General features: G+C 46.9%; 1 protein-coding gene across 1 annotated transcript in view; it reads left to right on the top strand.

The window, feature by feature from the left end:
- Positions 1-16257, top strand: part of RBM44 (RNA binding motif protein 44) — a 109873-nt gene extending 93616 nt beyond the window's left edge. Inside the window, exon 5 of the mRNA XM_073635223.1 lies at positions 16134-16257. Coding sequence (XP_073491324.1) covers positions 16134-16257 — 124 coding nt within the window. The remainder of the gene's footprint in view (positions 1-16133) is intronic.
- The last annotated feature ends 531 nt before the right edge of the window (positions 16258-16788 follow it).

The raw sequence follows: 16788 nt of genomic DNA on the forward strand, positions 1-16788 counted from the left end.
TGTGTATATATAATTATTTATAGTGTGTATACCACCAAGTGGGCATATATATATGTGTGTGCATATACTGTATATAAGGTGTACAAACTATGTATCTCCAGCAAGGATAAATCCTTCGTATCATGTAACCATAAAAAGTGACGTGCTTAAAAATTAATATGTGCAGAAGATAAAGAATAAATTAGAAATATGAAAGTGTATATATGAAAATGCAATCAATAAATAACATCAACCGATGCTAATAATGCCCATCAGTCAGCAGAAAACAAACTGTTGTGATAAATATCAAATTATAAACATAATGTAACTGCTGTAGGTGATGTCCAGTATTGAGTCAACCGATTTAAAAATAAGTGTCCATATAAAGTGACATAGTGCTTCTTCCGATTAGTGAAAAGTTTTTATCCAAGGATAAGCAGAGAAAGTGTTAACAAAAGTGACTGTGCTCCCTTCTTGTGCTTTCACTCACCAGAGCGCTTCACCCCTGCAGGGGTACAAGCGTAAAATATATAGATGTGATCCCAGTCTCAAAGCTGCGATACCACCTAGTTTCCAACTTCAGGGCAGAAAAATCATCCACGGGCGGAAGGGAAGGAGGCTCCAGTGTCTCCACTAAAAGTGTAGTATGTTCAGGCATGGAATATAGTTCATCCGCTCTGATTTCTGGGTGAACGCTGGAGTCACTGGCTTAGATGTTGGTCCGCGGTCTGGCACTCCTGCGGCCGCACTGTTGGTTCACGAACCAACATACCAGTATGTTGCTGGTCCTTGTTGGGCATATATTGTAATCTTTTTTTTTTTTTCATGCAGCCTGTGGGCTGAACGAAAAAAAGAGATTGATTGGTGGGTATGCCCACCATTAGAATACCTCCCTTCATCCACCCACTTCTAATGATGGGCATACATGCACCGTTTATATACAGTCAGGTCCATAAATATTGGGACATCAACACAATTCTAATCTTTTTGGCTCTATACACCACCACAATGGATTTGAAATGAAACAAACAAGATGTGCTTTAACTGCAGACTTTCAGCTTTAATTTCATCCATCAAACTTTTACTTTTTAATACTTGGTTGCAAATCCTTTGCAGTCAATTAAAGCCTGAAGTCTGGAATGCATAGACATCACCAGACGCTGGGTTTCATCCCTGGTGATGCTCTGCCAGGCCTCTACTGCAACTGTCTTCAGTTCCTGCTTGTTTTTGGGGCATTTTCCCTTCAGTTTTGTCTTCAGCAAGTGAAATGCATGCTCAATCGGATTCAGGTCAGGTGATTGACTTTGCCATTGCCTAACATTCCACTTCTTTCCCTTAAACTCTTTGGTTGCTTTTGCAGTATGCTTCGGGTCATTGTCCATCTGCACTGTAAAGCGCTGTCCAATGAGTTCTGAAGCATTTTGCTGAATATGAGCAGATAATATTGCCCAAAACACTTCAGAATTCATCCTGCTGCTTTTGTCGGCAGTCACATCATCAATAAATACAAGAGAACCAGTTCCATTGGCAGCCATACATGACCACGCCATGACACTACCACCACCATGCTTCACTGATGAGGTGGTATGCTTTGGATCATGAGCAGTACCTTTCCTTCTCCATACTCTTCTCTTCCCATCACTCTGGTACAAGTTGATCTTGGTCTCATCTGTCCATAGGATGTTTTTGAGGCTCACCAATGGTTTAGATCTTGTGGTGAACCCTCTGTATTCACTCTGGTGAAGTCTTCTCTTGATTGTTGACTTTGACACACATACACCTACCTCCCGGAGAGTGTTCTTGATCTGGCCAACTGTTGTGAAGGGTGTTTTCACCAGGGAATAATTCTTCGGTCATCCACCACAGTTGTTTTCCATGGTCTTCTGGGTCTTTCGGTGTTGCTGAGCTCTCCGGTGCGTTCTTTCTTTTTAAGGATGTTCCAAACAGTTGATTTGGCCACACCTAATGTTTTTGCTATCTCTCTGATGGTTTCTTTTTTTTTTTTTCAGCCCAATGATGGCTTGCTTGGTGGGGCGTGGCCAAGATAGCGCTGTGAGCAGCTGCTTCTTAGAGAGCTCCGCAAATCCGCAACGTATATCCGGATCCATCAGCACCAAATCCCCTGCAAACACATCCCTGCTGACCGTGGGGATTCAGGGACCTCCCGACTGCTGAAGGGAGAGGAGGATTTTTGTTCCTGGGCCGCGATCGGCATCCCGCCAGACGTTCCCAGACTGGCGGGCCACGCCGCGAGTCGGAGGATCCCTGGCGCGATCGGCTCTACCGATGAGTCTCACTGGCCGCCACGGACCGTGGGTGAAGGCAAGACAGCTGGTTTGGACATAGGCAGTGTTCCGGGTCTGTTCTCCTCCCCCCCACGAACAACTAGGCCGCAGCCGCGGCCTTTCCTGAGGGCCCGGAGCCGCCGGACCGGCTGGGAGAGTGCCCGACCCCTTTGGCCTGGAAGAAGGGGCCCTGAGACGGCTGGAGATCGCTACCTGGGAAGCGGAACAAGCCCTGGAGTATACCCACCCCTGACATTGCGAGTGAGACAGGCTGTGGCTGGGTTGAATACCCCTGTAGGCCTGTGGACGTTTGAAGAGGATAGCTCCTGCACTACACAAATCGCAGGTGAGGGGGAAGACTGTCTGGGGGATACAAGCTGCACTGCACCTACTGCCTGAATACCCCTGACCCCACAGACAGGCTCCCACAGCCAGTTATTGAATATTGCCCAGATCAGGGCCCCAGACATCTGAATGAGGCGCAGGAATTCCAGCGCAAAAATACAGTAAAGGGGGCAAAAGGTTGACCTTTCCACCACAGTCGGACTCCCCTCAGACGCCCACCTGTCCCTCTCCGGAGGCTCACATCACACGCAGTGCCCATTGAGCCTCGCAGACGAACCTCATGGAGTCGGATGACTCTCGACCCCCCCCTGGCTGGCGGACGTCACGGCGGCCATCGCCACTTGCCAATCCACGTTAACAACAAAAGTTGAAGCTGTTCAGCTGGATATGGATCTATTCCGCCAAGATATAGACAAACTCAGGTCGTGAGTCACTGAGACGGAGCAAAGACTGAGTACCACTGAAGACACCACGGCGGAACATGGAGCAACACTCCGTACGCTTCAAACCAAAGTAAAGGCCCTAGAATACAGAGCCGAAGACGCAGAGAACAGAAACCGGCGCAATAATCTTCGCATTACCAGAGGAGATGGAGGGGAACAATCCTACTTCCTTCATAGAGGGTTTGTTGCGTGACCTTCTACCCGAGGCCCGTTGGTCACCCTACTACACGGTCGAGAGGGCATCCCGCCTAAGCTGGGGCCTCCTGGATCTCCTCCCCGCACCTTCATTCCCCGTCTCCTCAACTTCAGAGACAGAGACGAAGTTCTCCGCGCCTCTAGAAATGTTGGGGACCTCAGATTCCAGAACACTAAGTTGATGATTTTCCCTGATTACTCGGTGGAGACCCAGAAACTCAGGAAATCTTTCGACCAAGTTAAAACGGCATTGAGATCACGCAGCATTCGCTACAGTGTACTCTTCCCTGCTCGCCTGAGAGTCCAGGACGGCGAGACAACTCGATTCTTTAGCAAACCTAGAGAGGCCTCTGCCTGGCTGGACTCGCTACCGCAGATCCGCTGATCGCCTAACCGGTATGTGCCATATGACCCCTTTCATTGTTTACTCACAATAACCTGGGCCCAGGTCTGAGTTACCACATGAACTGCCCCATGGATGACTTAGTTTCGTTGCACAGGTTGTGCCCAGTTCAGACCCATGGTCTGTGCGTACTTGAGGGCGGTAGCTAACTAACTATTGAGATATGAGGTTCCTTTACACTTGCTTGCTCCCTTGAGGAGCGCTGGAGTTCCTGTTCTGTGTATCCTCCTAATGCTGGATCGACTTTACTGTGGGGTCGCAATATGGTTCCCTCCGTTTGACTTTTAGTACCTCACAGCCTGCTATATTACAATAGTGGAGATCTCACATTTGGAAGGGTGCTTGAACTGCTGCTTACCCCCCCCCCCCCCGTGTGACGTCTCGGGGGGTTAAGCTCGCCTCTTCCACGGACCCCCTGTTGCAGCTGGAGAGCTGAATCAGTTCGGGATTGAAACCCGCCTCAGTTTGGTGGGGTGGGGGGTGGAGAAAGTTCCCCTAACGGGGCTAGTTTAATTTACTTTAGATATTGGGCTCCTATATCTGTTTTTAGTTTGGGTTTGTTTTTGTTTTATAATTGTACTAAAATAATTGACTCATCAGCATTGCACTGTTTCCAGATGTGCCCGTTTTGGGTCCGGGGGTCCAATTCAGGAGCCGTGACCTACATTGATCCTAACATTCTTGTCATCCTTAGTAACCATGTCCTCCCTTAATATCATCTCCTGGAACACCAGGGGACTGAACTCCCCGGTCAAGCGTTCCCTGGTGTTCCAATGCATTAAAGCTTATAACTCACATATATGTGTGCTCCAAGAAACGCACCTAATAGGAAGTAGGGTTCTGGCCCTAAAAAAAAACATGGGTGGGCTACCACTCCACGCATTCCAGTTTCTCCAGGGGTGTTACTATCCTGATACTGAAATCTCTTCCTTTCCGGCTCCTGGATTTGGCCCTGGACCCTGATGGTCGGTATGTTATCATGCTAAAATATACTCTCTAACGTGGACCATTGTGGGCTTATATTTGCCCCCTCCGGCTTCCTTGCTGCTGCTCAATCAGATCACCAGCAAAATAGCCGACTTTGCATCTGACAATAATATCATACTGGGTGATTTTAATCTGGTCCCTGACCCGGATCTTGACAGACTAACGTCTGCGGGACATCATTGCCCTGGGTTGGCTGAGTGGGCGGATAGCTATGGCCTGACTTATGTCTGGAGGTGGCGACACCCCCAGACCAGGGCATACGCATGCCACTCAGCCTCTCACAGAACATTTTCCCGAATAGACTTAGTCTTCGCAGGGAGCCCGGTCCTCCCACGGGTCACAGACATACAAATATTGCCTAGGGAATCTCCGATCATGCACCCTTGTTGTTGTCATTGGAGTTTCCCTGGGCTCAGTAGACAAGATATGGAGGCTCTCTAGATTTTGGATTTCAGACACTGCTGTGGACTCCCAATTCAGAACGGAGTTGCTTGACTTCTGGGCGGTAAATGTGGGCTCGGCTCACTCCACAGTTGTGTGGGATGCCTTTAAGGCCACGACGAGGGGACAGTACCACACCATCATAGCCAGAGTTCGCAGAGAGCGTAAGGCAGACTTGGTAAAGGCTGAGAGGGAGGCGAGTAGTGCAGAGGTTCTTTTTGTTCGTACTCGAGACCCTATATACTATTCACAATTACAACTTATGACGAAGGAGGTGGTTCGTCTCCGTACCTCTCTTACTCAGAAAAAAATGTTAGCTCAATCCCAATGGATCTTTGAGCAGGGGGAGAGGTCAGGCCATCTGTTGGCCTGGCTCTCCAGGGAGCAGGCGGGAGGGATGAGCATCTCACATATCAGGGATCCCTCAGGACAGATGGTCCACACACCGGAAGGAATCAATTGCTGTTTTGCGGAATTTTACGAATCCCTCTACACGTCCAGGGCAGACTATAGAGGAGAGGATCTGGTAGCATACCTAGATGACATTGTTATCCCAACCCTTACAGTAACGTATTGTGACAAGCTTGACGCCCCAATTACGTCCTTGGAGATACTCCAGGCACTTAAATCAATGCAGACAGGGAAAACACCGGGACCCTTAGGCATCCCTGTGGAGGTTTACAAATAATATGCTACAGAACTAGTTGATAAACTTCAGGGCCTCTTCTCTGCATCGACGCGCCTCGAGAAACTCCCGGACACAATGAGTGAAGCGATTATAGTGGTGATCCCCAAGCCAGGGAAAGACTCTACATTATGCTCCTCGTATCGCCCCATATCCCTCCTGAATGTGGAGGCAAAAGTATTGGCCAATAGGCTCAACTTGGTCATTACTGCCCTGATCCACAGGGACCAAACAGGCTTCATGCCCGGGAGAGGTACTGACATAATAATAATATTAGACGTCTTCATACTCGCATAGACAGAGCGGACGAGACGACTAAAGGAACGGTGGCCTCACTCCATGCGGAGAAGGCTTTTGACTCCGTCGAGTGGGGCTACTTATGGGAAGTGCTCTCGCAATTCGGGTTTGGCCCGGGTTTCACGAAATGGCTCCGCATGCTATACCATGGACCTTCAGCTAGAATACGTACCAACGGATGCCTATCAGAGAAGTTCAAATTATTTTGGGGCACGAGACAGGGGTGTCCCCTCTCCCCGGGCCTATTTGCTCTGGCGATGGAGCCCCTGGCTATATTGCTGAGGGCCGACCCTGGTGTAAGGGGGCTCCAGGTATGCCCAATCGAGGAGAAGATATCGCTGTATGCGGACGATGCTCTGCTCTACTTAGCGGATGCGTCATCCTGTTTACAGACTGCACTGGGTCTGATTAACCGATTCGGCGGGTATTTGGGGATTCGCATTAATTGGGACAAGTCGGTTCTTTTCTCGCTCCATCCCTTGACCCCTAGGGTGCCACACCCGCAGTTCAAATGGGTAGATGACTTCAAATACCTGGGGATTAAAATTAGTGGTAAAGTCCAGGACTATATGGACAACAATCTGCGACCACTCATGACACATCTAACGGCTAGGTGCGCTACTTGGCATTCCCTTCCATTGACCCCTGTTTTCAGAGTCAATCTGCTAAAAACGATTTACCTTCCCAAATATCTATATTTCTTCTGCAACACACCCATACACATCCCTAGGACTTTTTTCCGAAGGTTGGAGAGTCTGCTGATATACTTTGTCTGGGCTGGGAGGCCACCCAGGGTGGCCAAACAGATCTTATATCTCCTACTTTTGAGGGGGGGGGGGGGGGGCTGGCACTACCGAATTTTCTAATTTATTATTGGGCAGCAGTTCTGGTCACAATTCGGTGGTGGTTCTCCCAGCCCACACATAATCCAGCGGTCACTCTGGAAGCAGCCATTCTGGGTTCCTTTGCTGCCCTGAGCAATCTCCCGTTTCATGGACTTATGGCCAGCCCGTCCATGACAACTCTGATGCGAACCACCGTGAGGGTCTGGCAGGAGGCTAGGAAGATATACGGGAAACCTAATCACATTTCACCTAATCACATGTCCCTATGGGGTAACCCTATGCTCCCTTACTTTTACAGTATACCGGACCCCTCTCTATGGGCAAAAAAGGGAATCCTTACATTAAAACATATAGTTCAGGACGGTAGGCTTATGACTTTTCATGCCCTGAGGCAATCGTTTGCTATCCCATCCTCCTTCCAATTCAGGTACTGGCAGCTGAAGCACGCCTTTTGAAGCCCAGTTCCTTGCCCCCCTCATTTTGGAACCAGCCTCCATTGAGCGGCTCTTGATTTCCAGTGTGATGAGGAAGCCTCTCTCAACACTATATCTATACCTTTACAGTAGAGTATGATACCAAATTAACTAAGACATGGGAAAAGTGGAGGATTGATATTCCTTCTTTGGACGAGGAGGAATGGAAGGAGTGTTTAATCTCCTACATTCCTTCCATGATCGCGGCAAAAGATAGGTTCATACAATTTAAGTTTCTACACAGAGCGTACTTCACCCCCACAGAGACTGGCGCGCATTTACCATCAAAGAGATCCCAATTGTCAGAGGTGCAGACAGGAGGTGGGCACCTTCTGGCACATGGTCTGGTCCTGTCCCAAACTCCGACCCTTTTGGTCAGCAGTGGCCTCCACACTGAGCAATGTCACAGGTTTAAATTTACCGGATCCTCAAATACTATTACTCAGCAATTTGGAGGATGTTGAGGGAGACAGGTATAGTAAATTGTGTCTTACCTTTGCATTTTATTATTTTATGTATCGTGGGAGCAAGCGCTGTTGCTGTCAAGATAAATAAATCATCGCTGAAGCTGAATGGCGTACCTGCTAAGCAAATGATGGTTAACAATAAAACAAAGTAACATTACAGTATAATAGTAAGACTTACCAAACCTGCAAAGCAAATACAAAAAAAATAGTAAAATATAAAATATTTTTTAACGCAACCTGTGCCTAAAATATATATATGCCGAAGCATGGGGGGGGCATCCACCCGCAAAAGCTAGAAGCAAATCGCTCCTCCGCCCCTGCTGCCCCCATGCTTCGGCATATATGCTGAAGTATGTAACTGTGGTGGTGAAATCACCTCCGACATCGCTGGAGTCAAGGCTTTATGTATCGTGGGAGCAAAACGCTGTTGCTGTCAAGATAGATAAATCCGTGCTGCAGCTGAATGGCATATCTGAAAACAAAAAAAGGTTAACAAGAAAACACAGTAAAGTATAAAAAAAAAAATACCTGAAAAGCAAACAGGGTAAAACATGATAACAGTAAAACATTGCAGAATAGAATACAGTAAAAATTTATTTTTGTTTTTTTATTTTATTTTTTGTATTTTTTTATTTTACTTTTTTTTTTTTTTTTTTTTACACTTTTTTTTGTAACTAACTTCTGTAACTGGTTCCAGGTTCGGGTCTCTCAAAATGCGATGGCATCTTGGCAGACCCTGTGAAAGTGTGCCTAGTCTGTGCAATGCTGTACCCTACGCTAAAACTCCACTAGTGTATGGTAGCATTCAAAACATTTACCAATGCAAAGACCAGGATTGTCAGGACAGGAGGGACAATAATAGCGGGTGTCACGCCTATATCCGCGCTTTCTGCAGACACAACATTTTCTTTGGGGGGCTTGTTGGGTAGGGGTACGCGGGAGGACATAAGGAAAATGCCTCTCATGCAGCAGGCTTACTGCATTTGGTTGGGGATTGTGAGGTGGAGCACCGTCTGGAAACAGAAGGGCTCTGACCATCTCTTCCTGGAATTTAAGGAAGGATCCAGTCCGTCCTGAAGCTCTGTATAGCACATGAGCGTTCAGCAAAGCCAATTGAAATAAATAAACAGACACTTTTTTATACCAACGTCTGGCCTTACGGGCAACTAGGTACGGCGCCAACAACTGGTCGTTGAGATCCACCCCTCCCATATTTTGGTTATATTCGTGGACACAGAGGGGTTTCTATACAACACCAGTCGCCATAGTAATTTGGACCGTCGTGTCTGCATGAAGGGAGGTAAGAACGAAAACATTCTTATTATCCCTCCACTTCATAGCGAGCAAGTTATTACACTTCAAACAGGCTCTCTCCCCCCAGCCTAAGACGGGAATCTACAAGCCAGTGGTACCCCTTTCCGAATAAGGGTGACATCAAGTCCCACACAATCTTGCCAGCGCTTCCTATGTAGTCAGAGCAGTTTGTCGGCTCTACGTGGCTCTCTTCCCTCGTAAACCATAAAACTACATGTATAGCCTGTGGCCCTGTCACAGAGCTTATACATCTTGACCCCGTATCTGGCACGCTTGCTGGGAAGGTACTGTTTGAATGACAAGCAGCCAGAAAACTTAATCAGGGACTCAACGCAGACAACTTGATGGGGAGTAAACAAGTCTGCAAAACGTTGGTTGACGTGGTTTACGAGGGGACGAATTTTTGTAGAGCCGATCGTATTCAGGGTCTCCACGAGGACGACAGAGTTCATTGTTGTTGAAGTGCATGAACCGCAAAATCTGCTGGTATCGTGCCCTGGCCATGGAAGCAGAGAACACGGGCATATGGTACATTGGGTCAGTGGACCAATATGACCACAACATACTCATGTTAACTATGCCCATGTTGAGGGATAGGCCCAGAAAGGTCTTAAATTCAGAGACCGTAATTGGTCTCCAATCTCTGGCAAGGGAGGACTGGGGAATAGTGGGGATGTGTTGACCAGCGTACAGATTGCTTTGGTCCACAATAGATCTATAGAGATCTTCGGTGAAAAACAGCGACTAGAATGCCGGGTTGGCCAGTGAATGGGGGAAGTACAGGTGCTGCAGAAGTGGTGGGTTCTGAATTAGGATTGGCGAATTCTGCAGGAAGGACACTATGGGCACGACGGGCCTGTCTTTGTCTTCTTGGTGGCAGCGGGACACTACTTGTGCTTACCACCTAACCAGCTTGAACTGCACTTATGGGACTCGCCACCTCACCATGTGTTACTGCAGTGCTGGATGTACAACCAGGGTGTACTAGGCCGCTGGTGCTTGCCAGTTCACCAGAAGGAATAGCGGCGTTAGTACTTCTCTGCTACATACGAGAGCCCTGCGGTTCTTGTACCTCAACAGCAGAAGAAGAAGATTGGGGTTTGGTACGCCTGACCTTGGCAGGGACCACAACTCCGTCGTCAGAGCTATCTGTCTTGGAGCCGCTGCTGTCTACAGGTTCGTATTCTGACCCTGAATCTTACAGATGAGTGACTTCCTCTTCACTATCTGTCATGCTCAGTGTAGGCCTCTTCACTAGTGTACCTTCGATTTGCCATTTTGGGCTCTAAATTTAGTGGTACACTAGTGAGACTCACAGGTAAAAAAAAAGATCCTAGACTGTTAGCGACTGTATCAAAATGCTACAAAAAAACTGTTAGCGATCGAAGGGATCAGGCCTGACTCTGCGAACGCTGCAGTTATGTGTTTTGTAAGTGACAGTGATCGATCGATACTGCACTTGGGTGGGCTGGGCGGAGGGGCAAAACGCAAGTGCTAGCAGGTATCTGGGCTGATCCCGCTAACACTGCGTTTTTGGTGACCCTAAACTGCTGGCGACGCTAGTATAGATCTGATCAGATATTGATCTGTTCAGATACTATACCACTAAGGGAGGTGTATGCTGCGTGCGTGGGTGTTAGCGGTACTGGTATTAACCTGACACTGCCTGGGGCGACACAGACCCTATCTGACCCTAAAACGTAACTTTTATCACCGCCGGGCGATCAGGGGGTTAAACCTTTATTAGGTAAATGGTGGGTGCCCTAAAACTAAAAAGTAAAATAACTAACCAGCGTCACCCGTAACAGCTATACGGTGATCACTGGTGAAAGGGTTAACTAGGGGACAATCAGGGGGTTAAAACCTTTACTAGGTAGTATATGGGGGTCCCTGGCGCTATAAAAAGCTGACGGCAAACCTAAATACCTCCTTAACTAGCATCACCTGTGACACTAATACAGCGATCAGAAAAACGATCGCTTAGTGACACTGGCGACGGATGGTTATCACGGGGTTAAACCTTTATTAGGGGGGGGGTTAAGGGGGTACCCTAGATATAAAGGGACCTAACACTAACTGCACTACCACTTATAACTGTCGCAAATGACACCAATGCAATAATCAGAAAAAAAAAACTGCTTTTGGTGTCACTGTGACAGGGGGTGCAGGGGGGTGACTGGGTGGTGAAATGTGTGCCTGAGTGTTCTACTGTAAGTGTTGTGTTGGTGCTGACTTACTTGATGTCTTCTCTCCTCGGAAGCCGAGACGAAAAGGCTTCACGAGGAGAGATGACATCACTTCCTCTGCCGCTGTTTACGTTACAGAGGCAGAGGAAGCATTTCATTTGTCAGGAGCGATCGCGAGGGGGTGGCCACGAATAGATGGCCTCCCCTCAGCACGGATCGCTCCTGTAACTAAGCCGACCACTGCAGGCACCGGGGGGGGGGGTTTCGATCCGACCCTCCCACCCGCGGGCAGGCAGGGACGTACAGGTAAGCCCTTATGCCTGCCCGTGCCATTCTGCCAACGTACATCGTCGTGCGGCGGTCGGCAAGTGGTTAAACAGTGGAAATAATTCCAGAGAATATTCTCCGAGCGCTTTGTGTTCTATTTTATTCATAACACAAACATTGTAGGGAACCACTCAGGTTCCACAGGAATGGCAATGCAAATCATACCTGAGTCCCAATACCACCACAAAAAAGGAGGAGGCATGGGTCATAACAGGTACAGAAGGTCCCCAGGTATTAAAAAATAAATAAAATGGAGCTACCTAAAAAAAAGTCACATAATACAAATTATTGTGGACACCATGGTAGGTAAATCTGTGATATTAGAACAACAATATTTGTCACGCTAGGCACTCCCAGGTATGAGCAGCGACACTAATATAGGAAAGACAACATGTAGCCATACACAATAATAAAATTATTTAAAAAGTTGACGTTAAACCAGTATGGGGTATGGGTAAGGAATGGGGAAAATGAATAGGGGATAATGTTACAGGTTGAGTAAAATTACAATTAAAATAGAAGATAATTAATGGAGGTAGTCCAAAAAGACAGAGTCCATGTATCCTGGGTGGTAACCTCAGGAATATGTAACGATCTGGAGATTAACACATGGAAGGCAGCATGCTGAAGAGCAGAAGTGACTCTGTGTTTGGAAACATAAAAACAAAAAGCAGCGCCAATCTAAGTGTAGCAGTTAAAAAAGCAAGGTTTATTCACAAATTGTTGCACTCACTAGACATAAGTGGTTTGTAGACACGTTGGTATTAGCAACCAAAGGGTTCCAGGAGTCTGGAGCTGCTTCAGTGCAGCGTGGTCTCATCACACTCTGTGGCGCTGGTGGCTTCGGTGTCCCTGGCTGGATGTGGAGGGTGCAAGAGAAAGTCGTCAGCAGGACGTATCTGGTGTCAGGTAGTTGCTAGTGGGCGGCTACAGGATTATGCATGCGTGCGTCTTCTTCAGGCAGGGCCGTGGGCCATCTTTAGAGTGGTTAGATAGGGCTGGCAGGTTGGGTGGGCCCAGTGACATCACTAAGCCGTCCCATCAGCCGCAATAATCACAACAAAGAGGTTGAGGGACAGGCTAAATGGAAGAGAATGTCTCTAATGCTTGCTGGCCAAGGGAAATATGTTTGGGACATACAGTTGTGCTCATAAGTTTACATACCCTGGCAGAATTTGATTTCTTGGCCATTTTTCAGAGAATATGAGTGAGAACACAAAAACTTTTCTTTCACTCATGGTTAGTGTTTGGCTGAAGCCATTTATTATCAATCAACTGTGTTAACTTTTTAAATCAACAGAAACTACCCAAATGATCCTGATCAAAAGTTTACATACCCTGGTGATTTTGGCCTGATAATATGCATACACGTTGACACACATTTGAATGGCTATTAAAGTTAACCATCCTCACGTGATCTGTTTGCTTGTAATTAGTGTGTGTGTATAAAAGGTCAATGCTTTTCTGGACTCCTGACAGGCCCTTGCATCTTTCATCCAGTGCTGCGCTGACGTTTCTGGATTTTGAGTCATGGGGAAAGCAAAAGAATTGTCAAAGGATCTGCGGGAAAAGGTACTTGAACTGTATAAAACAAGAAAGGGATATAAAAATATATCCAAGGAATTGAGAATGCCAATCAGCAGTGTTCAAACTCTAATCAAGAAGTGGAAAATGAGGTGTTCTGTTGAAACCAAACCATGGTCAGATAAAATTCCAGCCACAACTGTCAGGAAAATTGTTCGGGATGCAAAGAAAAACCTACAAATAACTCTAGGTGAAATACAGGACTCTCTGAAAATGTGGTGTGGCTTTTTCAAGATGCACAATAAGGAGTCACTTGAAGAAAGATGGGCTGCATGGTCGAGTCACCAGAAGAAAGCCATTACTACGCAAATGCCACAAAGTATCCCCCTTACAATATGCCAAACAGTACAGAGGCAAAACCATAATTGAGCTCTTTGGCCACAGCCATAAACGCTACATTTGGAGAGGAATCAACAAGGCCTATGATGAAAGGTACAGAGGTGGATCGCTGATGTTTTGGGAATGTGTGAACTACAAAGGCACAGGAAATTTGGTCAAAATGGTTGGCAAGATTAATGCAGTATGTTATCAAACAATACTGAAGGAACATTTGCATTCATCAGCCAGGAAGCTGCGCATGGGACATACTTGGACATTCCAACATGACAATAATCCAAAACACAAGGCCAAGTCGACCCGTCATTGGCTTCAGCAGAATAAAGTGAAGGTTCTGGAGTGGCCATCTCAGTCTCCTGAAATCAAAATCATTGAGCCACTCTGGGGAGATCTCAAACGTGCAGTTCATGAAAGACAACCCAAGAATTTCCAGGAACTGGAGGCTTTTTGCCAAGCAGAATGGGCAGCTTTACCATCTGAGAAGATAAAGAGCCGCATCCACAAATACCACAAAAGACTTCAAGCTGTCATTGATGTTTAAGGGGGCTGGTTAGTGTTTGGCTGAAGCCATTTATTATCAATCAACTGTGTTTACTCTTTTTAAATCATAATGGCAACAGAAACCACCCAAATTACTCTGATCAAAAGTTTACATACGGTCATGCAACACTGTACCCAAACTACATTTTTTATTATTTTCTTTTGGTGGTATTTGATCACCTTCGCGGTTTCAAATTTTTGCGCTATAAACAAAAAAAGACAATTTTGAAAAAATAAACTGATGGGCACTGATTGGCGTTACTGATAGGCGGCACTGATTGGCACTACTGACAGGCATTACTGATTGGCACTTTGGGGCACTGACAGGCATTATCAGCACAGACCCCCCCCCCCCCCAATAGGGAAAGCCATCGATCGGCTCTTCCTGACAGCATGAACCGAGGAAAGCCGTTTACCGGCACTACTTGGTTCATGCGATGATCAGCTGTGATTGGTCTCTGTCAGAGGCTCCATACCACGATCGAAGTTGCGGTGTGTCAGACTGACATATAGCACCTCCAATCGCTGCGCTAAGCACCCCCGCCTGGCTCTGTTATCCTGATCACGTCATATGACGTCCGGTCAGGATAACACAGCCACATTGCCGCCATCATTTTGCTATACGGCAGGCGACAAGTGGTTAACCACTTACAGACCGGAAGATTTTCCCCCTTAATGACCAGGCCATTTTTGCGATACGGCACTGCATCTCTTTAACTGACAATTACGCGGTCATGCGACCCTGTACCAAAACAAAATTGATGTCCTTTTTTTATCGCGGTATTTGATCAACTCTGCAGTTTTTATATTTTGCGCTATAAACAAAAAAAACAGCGACAATTTTGAACAAAAAAAAAACTATTTTTTACTTTTTGCTATAATAAATGTTCCCAAAAATAATTCTTCATCAGTTTAGGCCAATATGTATTCTTGTAAATTTATTTTTGGTAAAAAAAAAAAATTAAAAATTTTTTTTTTTTTTTTTTACTAGTAATGGTGGTGATCTGAGATTTTTAGCGGGACTGTGACATTGCGGCAGACCGCACACTTTTGAGACTTTTTTTGACTATTGACATTTATACAGCAATCAGAGCTTAAAAAAATAGCCACTGATTACTGTATAAATGTCACTGGCAGGGAAGGGGTTAACATTAGGGGGCGGTCAAGGGGTTAAGTGTGTTCCCTGGGAGTTTTTCTAACTGTATGGGGGCTGGGCTGACTGGAGGAGGAGAGAGATCGTTGTTCCTAATCACTAGGAACAGCTGATCTCTCTCTAACTCCCCTGCCAGAACAGGGATCTGTTTACATTGACAGATCCCCGTTCTGGCTCTCGTTCCTGCGATCGCAGGATGGCCAGCGCACATAGCGGCTGCCGGCCACGCGCTTTAGGTCCCCCATCGTACAGCTGGCACGCACCTGCTTCGGCTCCTTAAAGGAGCCGAAATACACCAACGGCGATTTGCGGAAACCTGCCGACCTACCGCCATATAACGGCGGCGGCTGGTCGACAAGTGGTTAAAGTGATTGTAAAGGCAGAAGGTTTTTTATCTTAATGCATTCTATGCATTAAGATAAAAAGCCTTGTGTGTGCAGCTGTCCCCCTAATACTTACCTGAGCCCCATCTAGATTCAGCGATGTAGGAGTGTCTCGGCTGCCCGGGACTCCCCTCCCCATTAGCTGCTCCCGCTGGTCTCAGTCAGTCAGCCAATGAGGAGAGAAAGGGGGCGGGTGCAGGCCGCGGCTCTGTGTCTGAATAAACACAGTAAACTATAGCTCGGCTTGGGTGCCCCATAGCAAGCTGCTTGCTATGGGGCACTCAACAAAAGGGAGGGGCCAGAAACATCGAAGAGGGACCTGAGAAGAGGATCTGGGCTGCTCTGTGCAAATCCACTGCACAGAGCAGGTAAGTATAGACGTGTTTGTTATTTTTAACTAAAACAAAACGAGACTTTAGTATCACTTTAAAGTTTTTATATTTCTTCTTTTTATTTGTCTTTCAGAGATGATATTGCTAATTCTTTGGAGGAAATTAGAATTGGCAGAGAAGGCTCCCTTGGGGGCATGACCATTCCACAGATTGTGAGACAAACATCCTCCAAACTGACAGCAAAGAAGATGCCATGAGCATGAACCTGCAATGTATGTATGGTAAAGTCAGGTTACAGTTATACTTAAGTTTAATTCATGCCATCTTTGTTCTGTGTTGGGTTGCACTTTGTTCTGTATGGGGTTGCACCAATACTAGTATTGGTATCCATGCCGATACCGGGCATTTGCATGAGTAGTTTTAGCCTTGAGTTGTAGCATTCTGGGGATCTAATTAATCACACTTGAGTTCTACCCATTTAAAAGTCAACAGCTACAAAAAGTATAGCTTCTGGCTTTAAATAGACACTCGCATGTCCCATGGTCTAGCGATGCGGCCGTCTGAAGCCTCGCTCCTCTCCCCCTCCTCTCTGCAGCTCCAACATTGCAAGTGTGGGCGCCCGGCTGTGACAGCTTGCGGCTTCACAGCTGGGCGCGTACTGCACATGCGCGAGTCACGCTGCACGGTCTTGAATGGCCGGGCAATCTGCCGGGACCTGTGGCGTGTCCCAGAAGACACGCCACAGTCCCGGAAGATTGCAGGGAGGTGAACTTGTGGGAGCTGGGTAC

Source organism: Aquarana catesbeiana, linkage group LG06, assembly GCF_042186555.1.
Source record: "Aquarana catesbeiana isolate 2022-GZ linkage group LG06, ASM4218655v1, whole genome shotgun sequence".
NCBI classification, from domain to species: Eukaryota; Metazoa; Chordata; class Amphibia; order Anura; family Ranidae; genus Aquarana; species Aquarana catesbeiana.